Source organism: Orcinus orca, chromosome 8 (genome assembly GCF_937001465.1).
Source record: "Orcinus orca chromosome 8, mOrcOrc1.1, whole genome shotgun sequence".
NCBI lineage: Eukaryota > Metazoa > Chordata > Mammalia > Artiodactyla > Delphinidae > Orcinus > Orcinus orca.
This window is the reverse complement of record NC_064566.1, coordinates 47,148,619-47,169,250: the sequence shown is the minus strand read 5'-3', so window position 1 is coordinate 47,169,250 and position 20,632 is coordinate 47,148,619. Positions and strand designations below refer to the sequence as shown.

Sequence of the window (20,632 nt, the reverse complement as noted above, 5' to 3'; positions counted from 1 at the left end):
GCCTCTGTAGCGGGCCCTGCTGGAGCAGAAGCAAAAGAAGAAGCGCCAGGAGCCCCTGATGGTGCAGGCCAATGCCGACGGGCGGCCCCGGAGCCGGCGGGCCCGGCAGTCGGAGGAGCAGGCCCCCCTGGTGGAGTCCTACCTCAGCAGCAGCGGCAGTGCCAGCTACCAAGGTAAATCCCACCCTTGGGACAGCCTGGGGAGGCCCCTGCGCTGCAGCTTTAGATCCCAGCACTGCTTTGGGGAGCCCGTCCGGGACTTCCTGCTGCCCTGAGTAGGCGGGGGGCTCATCCTGTCAGGGGTGCCCAGGCCGAGTATGACTCCCGGCCCAGGTGGGCAGCTGAGTGGGGCAGGCGGAGGGAGGCTGGGACCTGGAGCCTTGGGCTGCTGAGTCCGGTGCCGGGGCCAGAAGCTCCAGCTTTATGGACCCTGGAGTTCAAAAGTCCAGGTTTCTGATCTGAAACATTTCCCTGAGAGCAGGACACAGCTCCCAGGAGCAGAACAGTCTGCTCCCCGCCAGCATGCTGCCTCCTGAGAGGAATCCATCTCAGCTTCCCGCCTGCCCAGTGCCTCTTATGGCAGACACCTGTGGCCTCCCCGCCCTGGCCTCCCCACACCCTCAGTGTCCTGGCTTCTGGCCTGCGGGTGCGGGCACGGAGCCGTGCTAGCCAGCAGCCTGCAGCCCCCGTCTGTGTTTGTACACTCTGGTTCTCGCCAGGGGACTCGCGGCAGCTCATCCTGGGCCCGGGGACCGGGTGGCTCCACTGCATCCCAGTGCTCGGCACCCTCCTTCCTGCTCCGGACCCTGCGCTGAGCGGAGGGTTGGTCTCTCTGAGCCTGAAAGGAGGACTCAGACTCAGTCCCCGCTGCCCCCTGCTGGTGCCGGCAACCACGGGGGCTTCTCCATCAGCCAGTGACTCTAAGAAGGTTGCAGGCATCTGGCTTTTGCAGCTGGAGGAAGCCACGGTGTTACCCTCCTTCTGCGGCTTCCTCAGGGCGTGCTGCCTCCAGCCCCTTCAGTTTACTGGTCGTTGCCTCGCCTCGGGGCCCCTTCACAGTAACGCCCCTGTGTGCTTCAGTTCAGCAGCTCGGGCCACAGCTGGCGTGTCTGTGCTCCACCTGAGAGGCCCTTCCGGGGAGGGTCAGTCTCTGGGAGGCAGTCCCAGCTCTGCTCCACATGGAACTGGCCTCCGGCCCCACCCTAACCTGGCAGCCTTCTCCGCGTGCTTCGTCTGTGGGTGCCGGCGCAAGGGTGGCGGAAGTGCCTTGCAGAGAAGGCCCCCGCCGTTCTGCATCCAGTGGAGCCTGGCACCTGGCCATCCGAGGCTGCCCGTGGGAGGGGAGCCTGCTCCTGGGACCTCGGGCCCTGCCAGTTGGCGCCAGGGCCAACGTCTAGAGGCTTTGAGAGAGTCTGGCAGGTCACAGCTGTGCGGTCACTTTGGCAGGTGTTTCTTGAGCACCGACTGTGTGCCGGGTGAGGCCAGCCCCGCAGAAAGACTGCAGCCCCTCTGAGACAGAGCGAACGGCCCAAGTCAGAAGACAGCTTGCTCACTTGTCATCTGCTCGCTGGTCCCCATGAGCGAGTCACTTACCTTCTCTGGGTCTGTTTCCTGCCCTGTAAAGTGAGGAAAATTGTGTCTCAGGGCTTTGAAAGTTGAAGCAGCCGTGGTGTGTTCCAAGAGCCACTCAGCTGAATGCTGTCCCCTGCTGCCACTCCAGACCGGGCTGGGTCTTCTCCACGGCCCCGGCTTCCCCAGCTCTGAGGAGGCCCCTCACCCAGCTGGCTGACGTGGGATTCCGGTTTCCAGGAGCCCCGCCCGCCCTGCCCCCTGTAGCCTCTGCTGCCTCCTGCTCTGCCCTCTGCTGGCTCTTGGTGTTATATACAAGGGGATCATTCTCAGAGGAAGATGAGGGAGTTTGCCATAAATCAGAACGGACAGTTTATCCCAGTAATGAGTTTCTGACCTACTGGCCATGCTCATTCATGTTGTATATTTACCCATTGCTTAAATGTTTATTGAGGGTCTATTCGTGTCAGGCTCTGGATTAGAGGCTGCGGGTCCAGGGTGAGCACAAACGGATGTGGTCTCTGTTCTCTTATGGACCCTAAGGTCTAGGAGGAGAGAGAGAATGAAGTAGATTGTTATAGGTGTGCTTTGCAGAAAGAAGCCGGGCCCAGTGAGTGAATGGCAGAGAGCCTGCTCCCAGGCTAGCGGCCAGAGAAGGGCTTCCCTGAGGAGATGATGTCTGAGCTGGAATCTGCGGGATGAATGGGAGTTGGTGGGAGCGTGGGCGGGAGCAATGAGGGCGGTTCAGGCGGTGAGACCGCAAGAGCAAGGCCCCGTGGCAGGAAGGGAGTCCAGGACGTACAAGGCACCGGAAGAGCCTGGTGTGCCTGGGACTTGGGGTGCCCGGGAGCTGAGGAGTGCGCAGTTAGACCAAGGGGAAGGCCAGACTTGCAGAAGGATGTCGGTGGTCATCTTGTGAGCACTAGGAAACCACCCAAGGACCCTGAGCAGATTGGGGTTCTGAAGTGTGGAGAGCGTGGAGACGCCCAGCAGTGGCCCTTCCGAGACCTCTCTGTTGGCGTGCGGCTCCTGTCCCTTACTGTCCTGCCTCAGGGGCTCATCCCATACGGCCAGTGCAGCTCCCTGGGGTGCTGGCCCTCGCTGTGGTCTCTCCCAGGGGCTGCAGCTTTTCTGTCTTTCACCCACCATTTCGATGGCCCACATTCTCCCAGACGCTCTCCCACCCCCTCCCAGACTGCTCTGCTTCTGGGTTGGCCGTGGTGCGGGCCAGGCTGTTGACTTAGCACCCCGCGGGGGCTGGGGTGGTGCCGCCTCCTTCCCGCTTGGCCTGCCTGGCAGAGACGGCATGTGGAGGCCCTGGCGGGGCTTGGCCAGTGGTGGGGGAACTGGGAAGTGTTGTGCTGGAGCTCTGGCCTCACCTTGCGCCCGTGTCTCTCTCTGTCTCTCTGTCTGTCTCTCTCTCTCTCTCTCTCTCTCTCTCTCTCTCTCTCTCTCGCACTCTCTCTCGCACTCTCTCTCGCTCTCTCTCGCTCTCGCTCTCTCTCGCTCTCTCTCGCTCTCTCTCTCTCTCTCTCTCTCGCTCTCGCTCTCGCTCGCTCTCTCTCTCTCTCTCTCTCTCTCTCGCTCTCTCGCTCTGTCTCTCGCGCTCTCTCGCGCTCTCTCTCTCTCGCTCTGTCCCTCGCTCTCTCCTGAGCAGTTCAGGAGGCCGACTCGCTTGCCAGTGTGCCCCTGGGAGCTGCCCGCCCCACAGCGCCAGCCTCAGCCAAGAGGACCAAGGCAGCCGCCGCGGCGGGGGGCCAGGGCGCGGCCTCTGGGAAGGAGAAGAAGGGGAGGCACAAAGGTTGGCTTGCCCTCACTGCCGGCGTCCTCAGGAAGCCCAGCCCCTCTGCGGGGTTGGCGGGAGGCTTATCCTCCAGACTTCGGGGTGCGGGACCGGGTGGGAGGCCTTGGCGAGGGCCCTGCGTGGCGCTCCGGGCCCCGCGTCCCAGCTGGCTCGCAGGCCTCCTCGCTCCTGCGGCACCGGGCTGGCCTCGCGGGCTGCCGGGACGTGACGTCCAGCTCCCCACCCGGGGGGCCTGAGCGCCTCTACCTCCGCCCTGACCGGGACACGCCCTCCGGGGGGCTCACTGCCTCCCGGCAGCCCGTCCCCACCTTGGGCAGCTTCCTCGACTCTTCCCTACTCCCAGTTCCACCCTCTGGGCCCCACAGACCAGTCTGTGCCCTCTGCTCCTGCCTCTCCAGAGAAGATCCCTGGAGAGCAAGGACGGTTACGGGGCCCCTGCCCCGAGCCCTGTCTGCTGGCTAGACACCCTGTCTCCTCAGGCCTTTACACGGAGTGGCTTCGGGCCTCTGGGTCGTGGCTGGACAGTGGTGCGTTGGGGTCTGTGGGCTTGTGGAGCTGACCGCAGCATTCTGGGTAGAGCCTTGCTTCTGCCTGAAGCTGTGGCAACTTGGGCAGGAAGGTTGACGGGGGAGGGGAGCCCCTCCATTCGGGAAAGCAAGTGTATGCCGACCTGGCTTTTTTGAGGGGCCTGTGTGTTTTTACGACGTGTGTGAGTCTGCGTGTGTGAGGGAGAGAGATCAGCTTGGACGACGTGGAGCTGGCCGCGTCTGTGCCGAGTGGTGGCCTTGCCGTGTCGGATCCGGCCTCGTTCTCCCTCTCGTCCTTTCCACCGTGCAGTTGGTTTTGGAGCTGTCTGCTGTCTGCCTGGGATGTGAGCATCTCAGTCCTACCCTCGGCCACAGATGTGGGGGAACGGCAGAAGAAACGGAGCCCATGCCCCTTCCTAGCTCACTGATCGTTAAGAGGCTGACAGACAGTTGTCATTCCTTTTTAAAAACTCGGCTGACAGACAGCTGTCATTCCTTTTTAAAAACTCGGTTTTGCCAATGAAGTTTTCAGAGGGTCCCCCCATTCTTCCCTCACCCTCTTCCTGGACATCTGAGAATCCAGGCTCTCCCCCCGCCCTCCCCACCCCTGGATGGGACTCAGGAGTGTCCGTGGCCTGCAGGCACCAGCGGGCCAGCAGCACTGGCAGAAGACAGGTCTGAGGCCCGAGGCCCCATGCGGATCCTGACTGTGGGCCAGTCAGACCACGCCCGGGACGAGGGGGAGACAGCCGCTGGTGGGGGCACACGGCCCAGTGGGCAGGACGTCCGTGCCACGATGCAGAGGAAGGGTGAGCCCCGTGGGGGTCCAGTGATGCCCCCCAAGCCCAGCCCCAGGTTCTCAGATGCACCCTTCTTGGGGAGCATGACTCTCCTGTGTCTGTTCCAGCCGCTCCCAGGCCCTGGTGTGGGGCACACTTGGAGAGCAATGAGAAACTTGGGCAGGGAGGGGCCCCTGATAAGGCTGAGTTAAGGGAAGTGTGAACTAAGATAACCAACCAGCTCGCAGCCCAGCCCTGTCTCTCCCCATCCCCATCTGCCCCCAGGGAGGCCCAGGTTTGGGGACAGGTTTCCTTTCCCTTTGGTTCCTTTGAAAAAGCTCCTGCTTGCCAAACGTGCCCCCTGTCTGCTGAGCTAGGGGGAGCGGGGCCAGGAGGCTGAGAGGCAAGGCAGATCCTCCCAGGAAACCTGCTGCCCACATCGTTTCCCGACCACGGGACAGCTTCCTGGAGAGAGGGCTGGAGATGGCATCCCAGGTGTGGATAAGCACGTAGCCAGGGGGCCCAGGCAGGCTTTGGAGAGGAGTTGGTGGGCCCCACGCATCAGGCTGAGTAAGGAGTCGGGCCTTTCCCGAGATTTCACGGCCTGTGCTAGCCAAGGCCTCTGTAGGCCTGAGGCCAGAAGTGGAGGCTCCCAGTGCGGGGTCAGCTCAACTCAGGACTTGCTACACGGAGACAGGGCACCCTGACCGCTAGAGAGGGAGGGTCTGATGGCCGAAGCTGGGAGGGGGGCTGCACCTGGGGATAGCGACCAGCCCCAGCTCTCGTACGCACCAGAGAGAAAGCGTCCTTGTGTGCATCTGGTTGTGTGTGGGAGTGTGTGGATGCACATGTGTACATGCAGCTCTGCACGTGTGGGTGACTCAGAGCCTGGGAACCGGTGACCGGGCGTGCCTGTGTGACCGCTCGTCCCTTCCCGCTCCTCTGTGGCCCAGGCGTCTCCAGCAGCATGAGCTTCGAAGAGGAGGAGGAGGATGAGGACGAGAACAGCTCCAGCTCCTCCCAGCTGAACAGCAACACCCGCCCCAGCTCTGCGACGAGCAGGAAGTCCATCAGGGTGAGTACGGAGCTTCCTGCTCAGCAGAGGGGCAGATGGCAGTGTCACCCAGCTGGGAGGGGAATGAGTGTGAAGTGACGGGGAGCTGGCTTTTCTGGGCCAGGGGCTGGGCCCAGGTGCCTATCAGGAGCTTCTCCGGCCTGGGCTCTTCTGTCCTCCCAGTCTCTTCAGCCGGGCTGGGGGCTGGGGGGAGCTGGAGTTGGACAGGATGGCCCCTGAGAACCTGCCCATTTCCTCCTTCCCCACCCCCAGGGCTGCTGAGGTGAGGGAAGGGCTAGGAAGCCAGCTGCTGGTCCCAGGGCCAGGATAGCTGGGTCCACATCCCAGGGGTCCTGCCCTGTCTCCCACCATTACCACGTTGGGGGCAGCTTTGGATACCAGACCACCAGTTTCAGCTGTTCAGGGTCCCTGGGGCTCAGGCTTCTCCTCTCTCCTCCGTAGGAGGCAGCCTCAGCCCCCAGCCCCCCAGCCCCAGAGCCGTCGGTGGATGTTGAGGTCCAGGATCTTGAGGAGTTCGTCCTGAGGCCGGCCCCACAGGGGATCACCATCAAGTGCCGCATCACACGGGACAAGAAGGGCATGGACCGGGGCATGTACCCCACCTACTTTCTGCACCTGGACCGTGAGGATGGGAAGAAGGTGAGGTTGGCTTGGACACACAGTTTTCACCCTGTGGGCTTGAAGTCCTGGGGGCTGGAATGGGACTGGAAGCCTCAGCTCCAGCACTGACCTGCCAGTTCCCCCAAAGAGACAGAAGCCTCCATGCCTGGTCAGTGTGTGTGTGTGTGCACACACGTATGTTCCAGAGCTGAAGCAAGGGAGTCACTCGTGAGTGCAGGTGTGTGAGTGGCACCCGTGATTGTGTGTGGACCGGAGGCCGGGCCTGGAACATGACCCTGCTCCACTCCCAAGGTGTTCCTCCTGGCGGGAAGGAAGAGAAAGAAGAGTAAAACTTCCAATTACCTCATCTCTGTGGACCCAACAGACTTGTCTCGAGGAGGGGACAGCTACATCGGGAAACTGCGGTACGAGCACTCCCCCAGGAGGCCGGCAGGGGTGGGGCAGGCAGGGGCAGGCTCTGTAGAGGACATCTCCTGTCCCCGAGGGAGATCCAGGCCAGGGGTCGATCCTCCCCCAAAGTCGTTTCTATCAGATCAACCATAGGCCCGGTCTGTGCCAGCCTAGAGCCGATCTGAAGATGGGCCTTACATGCCCTACCCTAAGCTGCTCCTAGGCAGAGGGGATGCAGGCCCGCAAAGAGGGTTGGATCAAACCCTAGGACGTCAGTGATGACGTAGGCCACTGTGGAAGAGCCGCCTTAGCCCCACGGTCAGTGCCAAGGGGCATGGCTGAGAGTGGGCCCTTGAGGGAAGAGAAAGCAGCCTTAGGGTGGGGGAAAGGCTCTGAGCTAGGCCTCAGGTGAGGGAAGGTGTGCTGAGGAAGAGTGCCCGGTTTGGGAGCATAAGTCAAGCTTAGCAGTCAGGAGCTAAAGCTGGAGATGGGGCTGGACCAAAGCTCACAGGCTGAATGGGACAGAGTAGTAGAACATCTCCACCCTCCTTGGGGCGCTGAGTCCCCTCTGCAGTCTTGTCAGATGCTACTCTGGTGGCTTACCTCCCGTGTGGGGAGCCACTCCTGTTCCTCCAGGGAGACTTTCTGTGGAACTCAGATTTCCCTGAACTGAACCGAGATGCTCTTTGATTAAACTCAGAGCAAGTTGAGGCCTTCTGTCCAAGAAGCGCCTCCAGAGGCGGGGACTCCGTGCGCAGGGTGCATGACCCTATGCTGATCGTGCCTGTCCTTCAGGTCCAACCTCATGGGCACAAAGTTCACCGTTTATGACAATGGAGTCAACCCTCAGAAGGCATCATCTCCTTTGGAAAGTGGAACCTTACGTCAGGAGCTGGCTGCTGTATGCTACGTGAGTCGTGGGCTCCCGGGTCTCTGGTCTCCAAGTTAGACGTGACACTCAGGACTTGCTACCTGTCTGTGGCCTATCCCATCTACCTTTACGGGCAGACACGGAGGCGCAGTGGAGTGGCCCCTGCCTGGGACAGGACACAGCTGGCCATCTGCTTGGCGAGTTCTGGGGACTAGGCCTGGCTCTCTGAAGCCCAGCCTGGATGCCTCCTGGAAAGGAGGAGGCAGAAGGCCTGGGTTCCTGTTGGTGCAAGCTTCCAGTCCTCCCTCCCGTGTTCAGGTCCTGAATGGACTGTAAGGCCCTTTGCATTATCATCTCATTGAATATTCAACCTAAGAGCTCCATCCTATCTTCTTGATTGTATAGATGAGGAAACCTAGGATCAGAGGTTGAGTCACTTGCCAATGTCACACAGCTCACAGATGACCAAACTGGAATGAATATAAACACAAAGGGTTTCTCCATCTCATTTCAGAATGAGGACCTGGTACCATCAGCCTGGGAATGCATAGCTGTTTTGTATGATCCAGTGGTGCCACCTGCTGGTCGGCTTTGGGGAGGCAGTCTGACTCTTCAGATACTGAGCCCCAGGTGCTATTGGAGGCTCTGAAGAGATAGTAGTGAAGAGAGAGACAAATACAGACCCTTATGGGATGTGAACCCTTAGTGGGGAGATAAGCTATAAGACAGTCATATAAGCAAAATAAATATGTTCTGATAAATGGTAAGAAGGAAAAAATAAAGCAGGGAAGAGGCCTATGAATGTCCTTTTAGGAAGGATGGCAGGGAGGGCCCCACCAAGGTAGTGCTTAGGTAAAGGCCAGAAGGAAGTGAGAGCCAGCTGTGCAGGTGTCGGGGAGAACACAGCGAGTGCCAAAATCCTGGATGCCTGGCATGCAGCGGGAATAGCAAGGAGGTCAGAGAATGCAGGGGAGTGGTGAAGAGAGGGGGTAATGGGGCCGTATGACGTGAGGCCTCGCAGGTCGAGGGAGGACCGTCAGCTTTTACTCTGAACTGAAGAGGAAAATGATCTGACTGACCAAGACCACTCACCGCTGTGTGGAGAACAGATGACGGGGAGGAGGGCGGGGGGGTGGTGAGGAAACAAGGATTCCAGCTAAAGGCCAGTACTGTGATCTTGGTGTGAGGGGTGGTGGTGGTGAAAAGTGGTTGAACTCTGAATATAATTTGAAGGGAGAGCCGACAGCATTTGCTGATGGATTAGAAGTGGGGTGTGAGGGAGAGGGGGGAGTCAAGTATGACTCCAAGTAGTTTGAGCAGATGGAAGAATTGAGATGCTCTTAAGGGGAGCGAGGAGGACTGTAAGAGCAGCTCATTTGGGCAGAGTGGAGATTCAGGAGCGCACTTCCGGACATGGTAAGTTTAGAGATGCCTGTTAGACATGTGAGTGGTGGAAGCTAGCTCAGCTCAACTTTATTCCCTCCCCCCAGTCTCTCCAGTAGGTAAGTTGAGTCCTCACAGGGCCAGTGTTGAGTTCTCTGTCGCTATTTCCTAGGAAACAAATGTTTTAGGTTTCAAGGGGCCGCGGAAGATGAGTGTGATTGTCCCAGGCATGACCATGGTTCACGAGAGAGTCTGTATCCGGCCCCGCAACGTGAGTCTCTACCCCATCCCACCCGCCTTCCCCATTATCCCAGCGTCTGCATGAGCGTCTAAGGGCAGAACTCCAGCTGGTGTGTATGTGTGGAGGAGACACAGTGTGAGAAGCCCTGGAGGTCTAGGGAAATCTAAGGACTCCCACCCCTGGGGCAGATCCCTCTTTGGGGGGGGTCATGGTGCCAAGGCCTGGGCCTGGCTCAGCTGAGGCTGCCCTCCCAGGAGCATGAGACGCTGCTATCACGCTGGCAAAATAAGAACACGGAGACTATCATTGAGCTGCAGAACAAGACGCCTGTCTGGAATGACGACACGCAGTCCTACGTACTCAACTTCCACGGGCGCGTCACGCAGGCCTCCGTGAAGAACTTCCAGATCATCCACGGCAATGACCGTGAGTGTTTCTGCCCTGACTTGTTACTGTCCACATGGTACCCGGGGCCCTTAGCTCAGGGTTCAGCTCACCTAGCCCTGCCCGTAGAGGTCAGAGGACATGGATTATACGGCTTAGATTAGGTGTAAAGAACTTTCTAACCATAATGACTGGGAGGCCCTGGAGGAACCTTCTCTGGAGCCCTGACCCGAGATTCTGTGCACTCAGCAGAGTCTCAGGCGTGGGAACACCCTTTGAATGGACTTCCTCTCTTCTTCCCTGTCTCCTGGTGTTTGTATGCATCTTTCTCCTCTGCCACCTGTTCCATCTCTCCTGCCACTTCTCCCAATTGGTCTGTGTTTTACCTCTGGGATTCTCTTGGCTTCTCTGCTTCTCGCTTTCTCTTCCCTCTTGTGATTTGGGTGTCTGTCCTTCCCCATCTCCGCCATCCCTGCTCTGCCCTTCTGTCTCTGTCCACACTTGTGCCTGGCTCCAGCGGACTACATTGTGATGCAGTTTGGCCGTGTAGCAGAGGACGTGTTCACCATGGATTACAACTACCCATTGTGTGCGCTGCAGGCCTTTGCCATTGCCCTGTCCAGCTTCGACAGCAAGCTGGCCTGCGAGTAGAGGCCACCTCGTGCCCTCTGGGGTTGCCCAGCCTGGAGTGGAGCTGCCTGCCTGCGGAGACAGCCCTGCCGACCCCCTGTACATAGGCCGCGTGCCAGGTGACCCTTTGGCTCTCAGTGGGCTCCTGGGCCCAGCCATCCAGGTACTGGCTCCTGTGCCTTCACTGCTGAGGCAGAGGAGTGGGGGATATGAAGGGACCAGCGTGAATTCTTTCTGCGCCCCAAGATCAACGCCCCCACCCCCGACCCTTGGGTTAGTATCCTGCTGCAGTCACGTTTGCCAAGCTGAGCAGCCTCTTCAGCCGGGGAGGCAGGAAGAGGTGTAGAGGGAGAGGAAGCACAGTGCAGGGCTGCTGGGGCCCGGCCATGCACTCAGCCCAACTGCGAGGGGCACAGTGAGTGTGTGTGTGTTAGTGTAAGTGTTAGGGCACACCTACTTTACAGAGCAGAGGGCTGGGGAGCCAAGCCTGGCCCTTACAACTACACAAAGTCCTCCAGCTTCAGAAGGCCTCAGCTGGGCCTGGGAAGAGTTACGGGCATGGGGAAAGGTGAGTGGCAGGACCTTGCCAGGGTTGCAGGGGCCCGGCTGTGGCTGTGGGAATTGGCTGGTGGCCTAGGGTTTGAGCTCATTTGATTTCTCTGTGTGCACAGAGGCGGCAGGAGGCCAGCCTCCAAGGTCAGATCTCTTATAGAGGATGGGGCCTGCAGGACGCAGGCTCAGCATACAGGCGGCGCGTGGGACAGGGCTGTTCCCCGGGAGCTCCCTGCTGAGCAGTCCCTGCACAAACCCCATGAACCCCAGGACACCAGCCCCAGACTGCACACAGGTAGGCGTGCCTGGAGCTCCCGCCTGTGCTTCAGCTCCCACTGCAGTCAGCCTGGGCTGTGGTTGCTGAGGGATTGTATGTGGTTCTTCTTAGCTGGGAATGGGACAGGGTAAGGAGAGCAGGAAATGTTTCAGAACCACAAAAGATCAGAGGTGGCAGGACCCTGAGAGATCATCTAGAAAGTAGGACTTGCCCTGGGTCACCTGGCTGGTTAGGGGCAGAGTTCGGAGTTTCAGCTCCCTTGATTTCCTTGTTTCCACCATCCCCCAAGAAACTGCTCTCTCTGACCTTCCTGGGGCACAGTCCGCATGCCCGTGCACCTGATTCCGGAGACTTGGAGATGTTCAGTGGGAAACTGGGCAGTTCCCTGCCGAAAGCTGCCTGGATTTTTGCATGTCCGTCTGATAGTGACTGGCCTGTGCCTGGCTCCTCCCCGAGGGCAGGCCTCAGCAAGGCTGCTGCCCATTTTGCTACCTAGGTGTGACGGGTGGGTTGTGGGTGTTCAGGGCTGCGCCTGACCTCTCCCTCCGCTGCCCTCCTCCGTGGATGGTACCATCTACTCTGACGACTTGGGCAGTCTTGCATATTTGTCATTTACCCTGACAGAGGCTACTCACCCAGATGGAGCTCGGAAATCAGGGGGAAGCAAGCAAGGGCCGTTCCCACTTCAGAGCAGATGTGCTTGGAAAGACTACATAGAAGTCGGTTTTTTAAACAGTGAACACGTTAGCAAGGCTCTGAGGTGAAGCTGTTCTGACTTCAGTGGGAGTAGCACGCGCTCATTTCCTGGTAATCTGGGCTTTCCTACGTTGAGTGCTTAAAGCAAGACATTCCTGTTCCAGCAGGGATCTGCCCACACCTGGGGCGCATGTCTCTGTGAGAGGCCCCTCCATTGATCCAGGTTTTGTTAACATGGTCTAGTTTCTGGACAGCTCTTGACTTGGGGCCATCTTTAGGGCACTAGAACCTTCTATACCGGAGCTGGTCCACTTGCCAATGAAATACTGTCGCGCCGTCCTCCTGTCCATAGTCCCAGTTTGGCTCTTCCTTTCTTGACTTTGAAAAGAGAGACCTGCTGACATTTAGAATGATGGAAAGTAGATGATCTCTAAAGTCTAGTCAAGCTGTTTCTCTGGGTCAGTGATTTTAAGGTAGAACAGGTTGGTTCTGGATCCTCATGAGAGAGGGGATCCTGGGGCAGAGTGGAAAATTCATCAGAAGCACAATGGAAGACTAGTACACAGGGGAGGGGGTTGAAAGGTGTTTTCGTAGGGTCAGGAATGTGGCCTGAGAGTCCCAGCCTGGGCATGGACAAGGGTAGCTCAGCAACAAAACCCTCTGTTGGGCACTGAGTGACCAGCAAGAGTACTCGAGTCACCTGCTTAAGACCCCAGCCTCGGAAGGAGGTCTGTTCTGAAGACCCCATTCCTGGTGATGCTGGTTCTCCTTGACCACTGGCCTCATAGCCATGGGCCCAAAGACTCATAAAGCTGCCAGGGCCCCTGGAGGCCACCTGGGCTCAGCCTCTCCCACAGGAAGAGTTCTTGCCCTTCATACCCTCTAACCAGATGGTCCTTGGTTGGGCAGGGAACTTGGTGATGGAATGAGCAGTCCCTAAGGGTGTTGGGTAGCTGGGACCTTAGGCAGCTCCTCTGTAACTGCTCCTAGCTCTAACTCCCTCCTCCTGGGGCCACACCCCCAAACAGTTCTACAGAGCAGTGAAGTTCACTTCCTTAACTCTTCCCCAATTCTGGCTTTTCTTTCCTTCTGGCTCCAAGGTGCTCTGTGTCTGTCTGTGTGTCTCTGTGTGTATTTGGGGCAAAGGGCAATCTGTGAACAATCAATTGAGGTTTCCTATTACAATCATATTTCTACAGATGAATAGGAAAGGAATAAGGATGTAGTTATGATCACCGGTGGATTTTGTTCATTTCGTGCTCTTTGATCAGAAAGTATCCTTCGGAAAGTATCCTTCGGAAAGTACCAACTCTTTCTCCCAAGGTTCTGATTGGGAAGACACCATCCCCAAAAGTTTAGTTCTTCAATTCCCACTTTGCATTACCTGAAGAAATTGGTGTGTTGCATGTGTGCTTTTGGATGAATTTGAACTTATTCTAGTTGAATGTGCCTTAAAAATCATGACACTAACTCAGAACGAGCATGTAAGGTCCAGACCCATGCTGAGGACAGGTGTTAAAAGCCAGGGAGTGTGACAATCACAGGCTAGAAGACAACATTTGGGGCCCACCTCCTTCACTGACAAGGGCAACAAAATTGTAGACGCAGACATCGTTCTTTGCTCTGGAAATGGTGGGGCATTTACTTCTAAATGAATTTACCGTATATTTAGAGGCAGTTCTGAATTTAGCAAGCCACAGTGATGTGCTTTCCTTACAGTGAGGGGAGAGGCTGGGCTGGCTGTGTCCACGGCTTTGCTATGCAAGCACAAATTCCATCTCCTAGATGGAGTCCCTGGCTTTCCCTTCCTGCGGGAACACCAGCCTGCCCCTCTCTACAATTCTTCACCCCAGCTGAGATTCCCCTGTGACCTCAGGATGCCAGGTGGCCCTCAGGGCACATTTTTCCAGATAGCTGAATGAGTTTGGTGCCCAGCACTGAGTGGGGCCTGACTCCCCTGCACTCAGGGCCCGGCGTTGGGACCCTACACTGCCCTGGGCCCTGGCTTGTAGAACTTTAGCAGCCCCAGGAACAGGCCAAAGGCTGGGCTCTTGTTTGAGTTTAGTGGTCACCTGTCCTTCCATACCTCCTGTTTGTAATTTTCTGTCATCTCAGGATATGGGGGGAAAGGTACAGCAGAAGTATTTGGGACGGGTTTGGGTTTTGAATTCCAACCAAGTTGAGAGGCAAGTTGGTCTCACAGAAAGCACTACTGCACTTAGTAACCATGTGGTTTTGAGCAAACCACGTGATTTCTCTAGGTCTGTTTTCTCACCTACGAAATAAGGAGGTTGGACTGTCAACAGCTTGCAGTAGGATTCAGGGTGAATGAAAGTTGATCCTTGCTCTCATCACTTTCTAGCTCATCACCGTGCCTTTTTTCTTTCCTAAGAAAGACGTCACACCCCTTTCCTCTTCTCTTCTGTTGTCCCTCTCTCCTTCTCTATCAAGGTCCAGGCAGAGCTGGAGATGAGGCCAAGATCCAGAATTTCCTAGAGAGTAACAGAGTGGCTTAGAAAGGGAAGCCCGACTCTGGCCTCTTTAATCCTGTATTTGGTGACTAAGGGGACTTAGGATGGTGACACTTCCCTTGTTGGGAGCATACATTTAGCCAGTTTTCATAATGCCTAGAATGTGTATGTCTATTTGCACAAGATTGTCTTTTCCTATTTTGGAGTGGTCAGACATTTTATTTTTGTTCAAAATCATCAAGTTTTAGACAAACTTGCAAAACTGTGCTTTTATTAAGTGACTTTTTGAATAAACTCTTTGGTATTCTGGAGCAAATGTATTTATTTACTGGTATGTGCAATGACAAAGTTGGTATTTTCCCATGTTGACATTATGTATGTTGTAGAACTTAGTGTTTGTCTAAGTACAGACCACAAACCATATATCAACAAATTAAACTTGACCTGTTTCAACACTGCTGTGCACTTTTTTTCCCCCTATAAAAGAAAAAGACATGTTTCTTACCTAAAAGTTTTTTTCTACATCATTCATTCCTTCTGTCCTAAGAGCCTCAGGGGTGGGCAGGAGGTGGTGATAACAAGGGGATCATAGCTTGTTTAGAAACCATCACATATGGGTGGAAACTGTCTTCCCTCTGGCCGTGCTCGTCAAGTTTAAGGATGGTCAGAACCACACACGCAGAGGCTGGATGGGCTAGAAGAAGGGTAAGGACAGAAGGTACTTAAGTTAGAGCATCCTCTGCAGGGTCAGCTGTGCCAGCTGGAAGAATGGGCTGCTGCTTCCTAAGTAAACCCCTGTGGGCCTGCCCCGTACAAACAAAAACAGGGCCATAGAGCTGAAAAAAGGTGAGAAAGGCCCAAGTGGTAGAAATAACATGAAGACCCAGCCACTGGGTTCCTCTAGCCCTATGCAGAGCAGCCTAACCTGTTTAAACAGGACCTGGACACACTACACACTTGGGAATTTTCTTTTCGGCCTGTGGCAGATCTGAAGCCAACAGCAAGGGAGGCTGCAGTTGTGGCTGGAAGCAGACAGGAAGGCTATGGGTCTGATCCTGAGGGAGGTCAAAACTGAAGTCACCCAGAGATTGCAGGACCTGTGCTCTGGGCCATTCCCAGCAGTCAGGGTAGCCTTGGAGGGTGTCAAGGGCGACAGCCCAGCAGCACAGGACCTGATGACAGAGTGTGATGCTGTTGATGGCACTGGCGTGAGCACCTAGCACAGGCTACACCCTGGACAGACACTACACACAGCATTGTGAGGGGGGATTATTCCCAGTGCATAAGTGAGGAAACTGGTGCTTCGAGAAGTTAAGGAGTAATCAAGAAAAAGGAGAAATTTGGCCTATTTACTTTGTATAAGAAAATGGGAAAGGAAAAACAAGGTTAGGTACATTTTAGAAACACTTGTGTGAAAATGGTCAAGGCAAAGTCTGTGATACTTCACGTTTTTCTCATTGCTGGGTAGCTGAAGTATTAGATTCTCCTTTGGTACCTAAATAGTCTGGGTTGAGGGAATCTTAAGAGTGTGGTAGTAAGTAGGGTTGGTTTATTACCCCAGATTTGGAGTTTTTTGTGGTCGACAGCATTTCCTACCTTAACTGTGGCCTCTCTCCTTGGCTCTGCCTCTGGGAAATAACATTTGCAGGGAACTACTAAAAAGGAAAGAGATTTTCGTTGTTTAGTGGTCAGGTTAAAGACAAATCTCGTAAATTAGCCCTGGACAGGGTCCGTGGAGAGTCCTAGCTTACAGCTATTATCCTGGCATAATTAAAGCTCCCTTTTCCCAAGTCCTAGTTTACAGCTATTATCCTGGCATAATTAAAGCTCCCTTTTCCCAAAGTGTCCCAGATTGGACCGTAAGTCATTGGATCATCCCCAGGCCATAGAGGGTGCAGAGAGTGGGGTCCTCACAAGCCGTCTCTTCTAGAGGCCAAACATGCCCGCACTCCTCTATGCAGCTCTCTGGGCCTGGCTCCTGAGCTCACATAGCACTAGTCCTGGAACTAAGGAGGTACTCTCCTTGTGCTCTTATTCTGACCAGGAAAAGGGGATCTCCTGGCCGGATCACCCACCTGATTTACCAAGCATGGTCCCAGGTGATGCAGTTGTTTCCTGGGCCAACTATCTGCCCCCAGAGGTATGACTGTGCTCTGCCACGGTGCCTAAAAGTCACTGCAGACCTAGTGCCAGGGGACTCAGCCTAGATCAGTTCTGGAGAAATGAAGACCAGGAGGAAAGAGACAGCAGGCATGAAAACAAAAGCCAGTGCCATGCTTCTGGTCCTCCTGGATTGCATATACAAATATAATTGTCATCCCTGAAGAATAACATAATTCTGAAAAATCCAAAAAGGACTGCCTAATCTGAAATTATTGAGAAGTACATTAAAATTTTTGAAATATAAATACATAAATATATTCCTGCTATACAAACCCACCAAGAACCATGGCAGCAAGAGCTATCATGAGGTCTTAGTACTTCCAGCAGGAACTATTTCCGTAAGCCAATTTCCCCCAAAGATTAACATTCCAAAAAAGAGTTGGTTATGTGACACCTTACATACCAGCCTCATCAAAATACCTGAACTTCGTCCTTTTACTTTCACACCCCACTGCTCTAACACCACCCTTTCTGCCAAGAATGTCCTTTCTCTTCCTTGCACAGCTGGAGTTCTTAGCATCCCTCAAGACCCACCTCCTCTGTGAAGTTTCTTGAAGTACTTTAGCAAAAATGATCTTTTTTGGTGCTCCCATAGATTTGGGTCCGTATCTCAAATACAGCATAAAACCTTGTACAATAAAAAGTAAAGTGGCTACCGCTTATTGAGTGGTTATCCTGTATGAGATAGGATAGTGCTGTTTTATAGGCACTGATGATTTCATTTAATCCTCATAACTACCCTGTGAGACCTGGACTTTGACCCGCCAGCTTTAGTGAGAAAGCCAAGGTTCTTGGGGTTAAGGAACTGGCCAGATTCTACAACTAGAATAGACAAGGATGGAATTGTGACCAACATTTCTCTGCCTGCAGAATTCTCGATCTTGAGCCCTTTTATAGTTCACAGTTCATTTTTAAAAATAAATTGGATACGGCTCCCACATTCAACTGAGTTTTTTTAAAGGTAGGAATTGAGCCTTCTGTTCCCACTGCCTAGCTCTGAGCAGTGTCTGCTGAATGAATAAATGAGTGAATAAGCTAGAAGGAAACAAATACATACCTCTAATAAGGGAATCATATCCTAAGGCAAAAAAGAAACTCGAAACAGGCTCCCAGAACTCTTCTCATAAATCAACCCCTCATTGTGAATGAAGAGAAACAACACGAAAACTAATTTATCGAAACAGTAAAGAGCACCTACATTATTTTTTTACCTTCAGCATTACGTTACATCTAGACTGTTTTCAGTACATTTTAAACTGTATTCTTTACAAGTGAATCAAATGTTCCACACAGAGATAGAGACAATATGCTTTCTATAGACTCAGTCTTCAGTGACTTTTCTCTGTAGTCATTAACTAACAAATTCACAGCAGTAGCTGATACGTTATCTTAATACAATCCTGTACCTGTGACAGCAGTGTGTATGCTTATGTGATTTAACAGTGATTAAACTATCTTCCTGGCCGCTTGCTCATGCCAGGCACAATGGAACTCTAAAAGCCCAGTCTACCTTTACATGATTTCTTAATTTTCAAGTCTTCTGCATTTCATGACTGGGAATATCCTCAGGAATGTGTCCTCTTTAAACTCTTAGGTCTTACCTGTAAACTGAATTCACTCATCCTCACTAGACAGAATACATCTTACCTCAAGGAGACGCGTGACAGATCGCAGCTCAGAGATAGGCTTTTGGTTTGGTCACAGTCCTCCCAGTCCTAACCGACCTCCTACTTTGCCCAGCTTTCTCAACAGACTCAGACATCCACATATGGAACAAATGGTCTCTTCCAAATGGTCTCTTCCCGGGCACTGCTGCATTGGGTCCCTGCAGCTTCCCTGCTGGGCTGGCACTTGGTCTATAGGCTCAGTCCTCCTCGCTTCTGTTTCAATTGAATTTGTTGTGAGAACAAACTTCCCAGAGGGTACAACATTCAGAAACAGCATCTAAGCAAGGACTGCCTATAAGCGCATGGGTTCTCTCCCCATCACCGGCTCCCTGGCCTTCTGAGCATCTCACGGCAGGACCACCACCCTTCGGCAGGCTTTCCTGAAGCCTCAAACCTTGGCTCTGCAGGGCAAGGACTAAAGTCTCTAACTCAAGTTTCCTCTGGCCACTGAAGACCAGAGGTACAAAGGTACTTATGCATTTGGCAGTTCTGTTAAGCAGAACAGGGATAAAGGAAGCTAGAGATCCAGGCAATAGTAGAGCAAAACCATCCCCCAATAAGCCTCTAGGTTCATTCTCAGGTCAGTGGGAGTCTTCTACTCTGGAGAAAAGTGGAGATCTGAGGCAGCCTGGGTGCCCCTAAAAAGGGCCTTGCTGTGAGAAAGGGGCTTCAGTTCAGACAGCAGAGTCTTACCCTGCTCTGGCCCCACCATCCCCACTAACAGAAGGTTTTCTTCTTGAGCTCAGCGGACTACTAACCTGCTCAAGGCCCACAGAATAAGGTATTTTGGACTCTGAAATCTTCACTCTTACAACCTTAAGTCCTCATCATGTATAATCTGATGTTTGTTCACAGGTAAACCATCTGTTACTCCTAACACGAAGAGTCAGACCTCTGCCCTGAGTGGTCCCATCTGTAATCACAATAGATAGAAAATTACTCAGTGGATCAACTCTCTGATGGAGGAAAGGCAGGAAGAGAGAGAGGGAAGCTGTCTTGTGTTCATACTGATTACTGTGATGTTTTACAGGTGACAGGTGTGTAAGCACCAGGAAGGACACATGATATCCATGGCAGTGGCCTGTCTATGATATTTAAACACAGAGAATGAAACACAGGGCACAGGGCCAAGGTTGAAATCAGAGAGGAGAGAAAGGTCACCTTGGACTAGAGTAATGGGCACCTCACCAAACTGGCTGTCTGTACTCTAAACGGTGGGGGTCCCGCTTCCTCAGCATGCCCCCTGCCTCTGCTCTATCAGCACTGACGCCTGGCCCTTCATCTCTCAAGTCGCGGGGCCACATTTCTTCGGTGGTCTCCTCTTGCTCACGGTAACTGTCTGCACCAAATCCAGCATTCTCTGCCACGACAGCGGGATCCTCTTCTTCATGAAAACAGCGGGAACATGTTTCTGCCTCTGGGTCACATGAGGTAACAGAATTATCTTCCTGAGCTCTGGGGTCAGTAGGCATTTCCCACCCCAAATGGCCTGATCCTTCTTCTTCTATCACTCCCATTCTTTCAGCTATTTCCTCGGCAGAGGGCTCTTCTGGGTCAGGGTAATCCACCAGGATTGTTTCTTGCCTACGCTTGATGCAATCTGAAAGGTCATAAATTGGATAGGTCTCTTCCGGGTAACCTAGAGAAAAAAGCAGTACAAAGTCTTACAAAGAATGTCTCTTCCAAATAAAGTGTCAGGCTTCTCAAGCAGCAGCCATCCTATCCCAACAAATCCATTCAAGAAGTCTCTAAGAAGATTCTAACGGTTCTCAAGTTTCACTTGAGCAAATTCTTGGCGATCTGGCTGACTGTCCCCCAGCTCTTTGAAATACAAATCAATTCAGTTGAAAATCCCTTCTTAAGTGCAGGGTGCTTGGGGCAGAGTGTTAAGTCTCACTCCTCAAGCTTCTGCAGTAGTGATGAAGATTAAACAAACAACATGAGCCTCAGTTTAAAAAAAATGTACCAAACACCAGATGGAGAGAGCATAGCTCAAGGCTAATGTTTATAATTTCTACTTGGAACCATTTCCAAATCTTCCCAGGAGGGGGGGGGGAGGAGGGAGGAGGAAAGGAATGCTGAGCTCTTTGAAAAATACACGACAAAGCCTTCTGCTAATCCAAACAATTGAAATGGCTTGCAAGTGTCAGAAAGAGAGAGCATTTTAGCAATATATGTCCAAGATCCCGAAGGACAAGGACCGCATTTTCAGAAGGCAGAATTTCCATTGTTGGCTTCTTCCTCTTCACAAAAGGGAACAAAAGAAAACAACAAACTGGTAAACAAAATGAATCCCAGCAATGATAATGAGAAAAGAGAAAATGTTGCCAAATTGAAGAACAAAATGAAATACATCTGTGTCAGCCAAGCCGCGCCTGAGCAGCAGATGGGCCGTGCTGCAGCTCATATGCCAGTGCTGGCAACAGCAGCCATGCTCGGCGCACAATGGGAAAGCTGGAGGATTTGAAATCCATTTGCACATTATGATAATTGGCAAATTGAACCCTGACATAAACCATCTTTTTGCCTACAA

The 20,632-nt window shown here is 53.8% G+C and overlaps 2 protein-coding genes across 14 annotated transcripts in view; one reads left to right on the top strand and one right to left on the bottom strand.

The window, feature by feature from the left end:
* TUB (TUB bipartite transcription factor) overlaps positions 1 to 14,724 on the top strand; it is an 89,181-nt gene extending 74,457 nt beyond the window's left edge. For 2 of the 6 annotated variants that reach the window (XM_049713978.1, XM_004279223.4), the window contains exons 3-12: positions 11 to 173; positions 3,226 to 3,369; positions 4,541 to 4,708; positions 5,632 to 5,753; positions 6,195 to 6,392; positions 6,666 to 6,778; positions 7,560 to 7,674; positions 9,191 to 9,289; positions 9,514 to 9,685; positions 10,161 to 14,724. In XM_049713978.1, coding sequence (XP_049569935.1) covers positions 11 to 173; positions 3,226 to 3,369; positions 4,541 to 4,708; positions 5,632 to 5,753; positions 6,195 to 6,392; positions 6,666 to 6,778; positions 7,560 to 7,674; positions 9,191 to 9,289; positions 9,514 to 9,685; positions 10,161 to 10,294 — 1,428 coding nt within the window. In that variant the 3' untranslated portion in view covers positions 10,295 to 14,724. The remainder of the gene's footprint in view (positions 1 to 10; positions 174 to 3,225; positions 3,370 to 4,540; positions 4,709 to 5,631; positions 5,754 to 6,194; positions 6,393 to 6,665; positions 6,779 to 7,559; positions 7,675 to 9,190; positions 9,290 to 9,513; positions 9,686 to 10,160) is intronic. The other 4 variants (XM_049713976.1, XM_033404572.2, XM_049713977.1 and 1 more) reach the window with 2 other exon arrangements.
* Positions 14,725 to 14,801: 77 nt separating this feature from the next.
* Positions 14,802 to 20,632, bottom strand: part of RIC3 (RIC3 acetylcholine receptor chaperone) — a 52,147-nt gene continuing 46,316 nt past the window's right edge. For 4 of the 8 annotated variants that reach the window (XM_033404575.2, XM_004279273.3, XM_033404577.2 and 1 more), the window contains one exon: positions 17,669 to 19,738. In XM_033404575.2, coding sequence (XP_033260466.1) covers positions 19,284 to 19,738 — 455 coding nt within the window. In that variant the 3' untranslated portion in view covers positions 17,669 to 19,283. Of the gene's footprint in view, positions 15,925 to 17,668; positions 19,739 to 20,632 lie in introns of those variants that run through there. The other 4 variants (XR_007478940.1, XR_007478939.1, XM_033404576.2 and 1 more) reach the window with 4 other exon arrangements.